At 53.2% G+C, this 1,416-nt stretch overlaps 1 protein-coding gene across 1 annotated transcript in view; it reads right to left on the reverse strand.

Moving 5' to 3' along the window:
• The window catches only part of LOC119285001 (probable E3 ubiquitin-protein ligase ARI2), a 5,626-nt gene extending 5,094 nt beyond the window's left edge, over positions 1–532 (reverse strand). Inside the window, exon 1 of the mRNA XM_037564192.1 lies at positions 78–532. Coding sequence (XP_037420089.1) covers positions 78–251 — 174 coding nt within the window. The 5' untranslated portion in view covers positions 252–532. The remainder of the gene's footprint in view (positions 1–77) is intronic.
• Positions 533–1,416: the final 884 nt, after the last annotated feature.

A 1,416-nucleotide genomic window follows, 5' to 3' on the forward strand; every position in this document is an offset into this window, starting at 1 on the left:
CCGTCAGTAAGGGAAGCAATCGGGGGCGCCAATGGGCGGAGAGGGCCCGGAGGAACACGGGCAAGCGAGGCGCGTACGGAGGAGGAGGACCAATGGCAGTCCTCGAGGTTGCCGTCCTCGAGGACCTGGAGGACGGACTCCTCTAGGGCATCGTCCTCCTGATCGCTCAGGTAGCAGTCCTCCTCGTCGTCGTCCTGCTCGTACTCCGGCGACGACGCCGGCTGGGACGCTTCCTCGGCGTCGCGGCCCATCGGCTCAGCGACCGATCAGATCGGCCGAATCAAAGCGGGCGGCGGTGGCGCAACAAATAGGGGTTTCTTTCTAGATTGGCGGATGGAGTTGGTGGAAGAGGCGGCGGCGCTGGGGAAGGGGGCTAGGGAGGAAGCGCGCGGCTGGATATTGGGCCGGCGGGGGGCGGCGGAGGAGACGGGGACGGCGGCGGCGGAGCAGCTGGGAGGGGAGTGAAGGGGGGAAGGCGGAGGCGCTGGGGCGTGGCCGGAATTGGGGAAGGGCTGCGCCTTTCGGCTGCTGCTGGCAAGGGTGAAGGGGGTAAGTGAAAAAATGCCAGGCACCGTTTTGATTTTTTTAATGGGGAAAGCTGGCAGTTGGCAGACACCTACGCTGGCTGCGGTACCACACCGTAGCCATCCTGCTTCGGCCCAGCTGTGACTTTGGGCCTGTGTAGCAGGCTGGGCTTGGAAGGCAAGGTAAGAGACCCCTCAAGGACAGCGAGAGTTTACGCACATGGGCGAATGTCTCCATTGAACTCCATTCTTAGTTTACACTGCTTAGTGTGCTGATTGTGCCGTGCAATCTTCACTTAAGACACCACACGCAATGGTTTGTATAAAAAAACTCTAACGTTATTGGGCATGCATTAGCCAATTGGTGAACAACCGATGCTCGGGTCTGACCCTAAGATTGTTGGTTGCCGGACCCATTTCGCTGCAAGTTTGAGATCCCATCCATACCGTTGGTTACGCTTCTACATGCGTGTTTCATTTGTGATGGCGATGGCTCTGATCGCATTTCTCAACATCTGAGATAAAGCACCATCTGCATCGATGTTGATCCACATTGTGCTCCTTGTAGACTCAGAAATATTATCGTCCAATCAATCCATCGTGCATGCTTAAAATTCATAGAGTTCACTTTGTTCTTAAAGGGTGCTTGGATACGTTTTAGTCTCATGACTAAAAGTAGTGGGACTAAAACTTGCTAGCCTCATCCATGTTTGGATCCAAATACTAAAAAGACTAAAATCAAGTTAATAAGCATTTACTATCCTCCAAACCCTTTAATCTAGAACTCGCATGTGTTAAAGGAGAGGAGTTAAATAAGGAGAGAGAGGACTAATCCACATTTTAGTAGGGATACCCCTGACTAAAAAAATTTAGTCTCAAGACTAGTTTTAGC

Source organism: Triticum dicoccoides, chromosome 4A (genome assembly GCF_002162155.2).
Source record: "Triticum dicoccoides isolate Atlit2015 ecotype Zavitan chromosome 4A, WEW_v2.0, whole genome shotgun sequence".
In the NCBI taxonomy this organism is placed as follows: Eukaryota; Viridiplantae; Streptophyta; class Magnoliopsida; order Poales; family Poaceae; genus Triticum; species Triticum dicoccoides.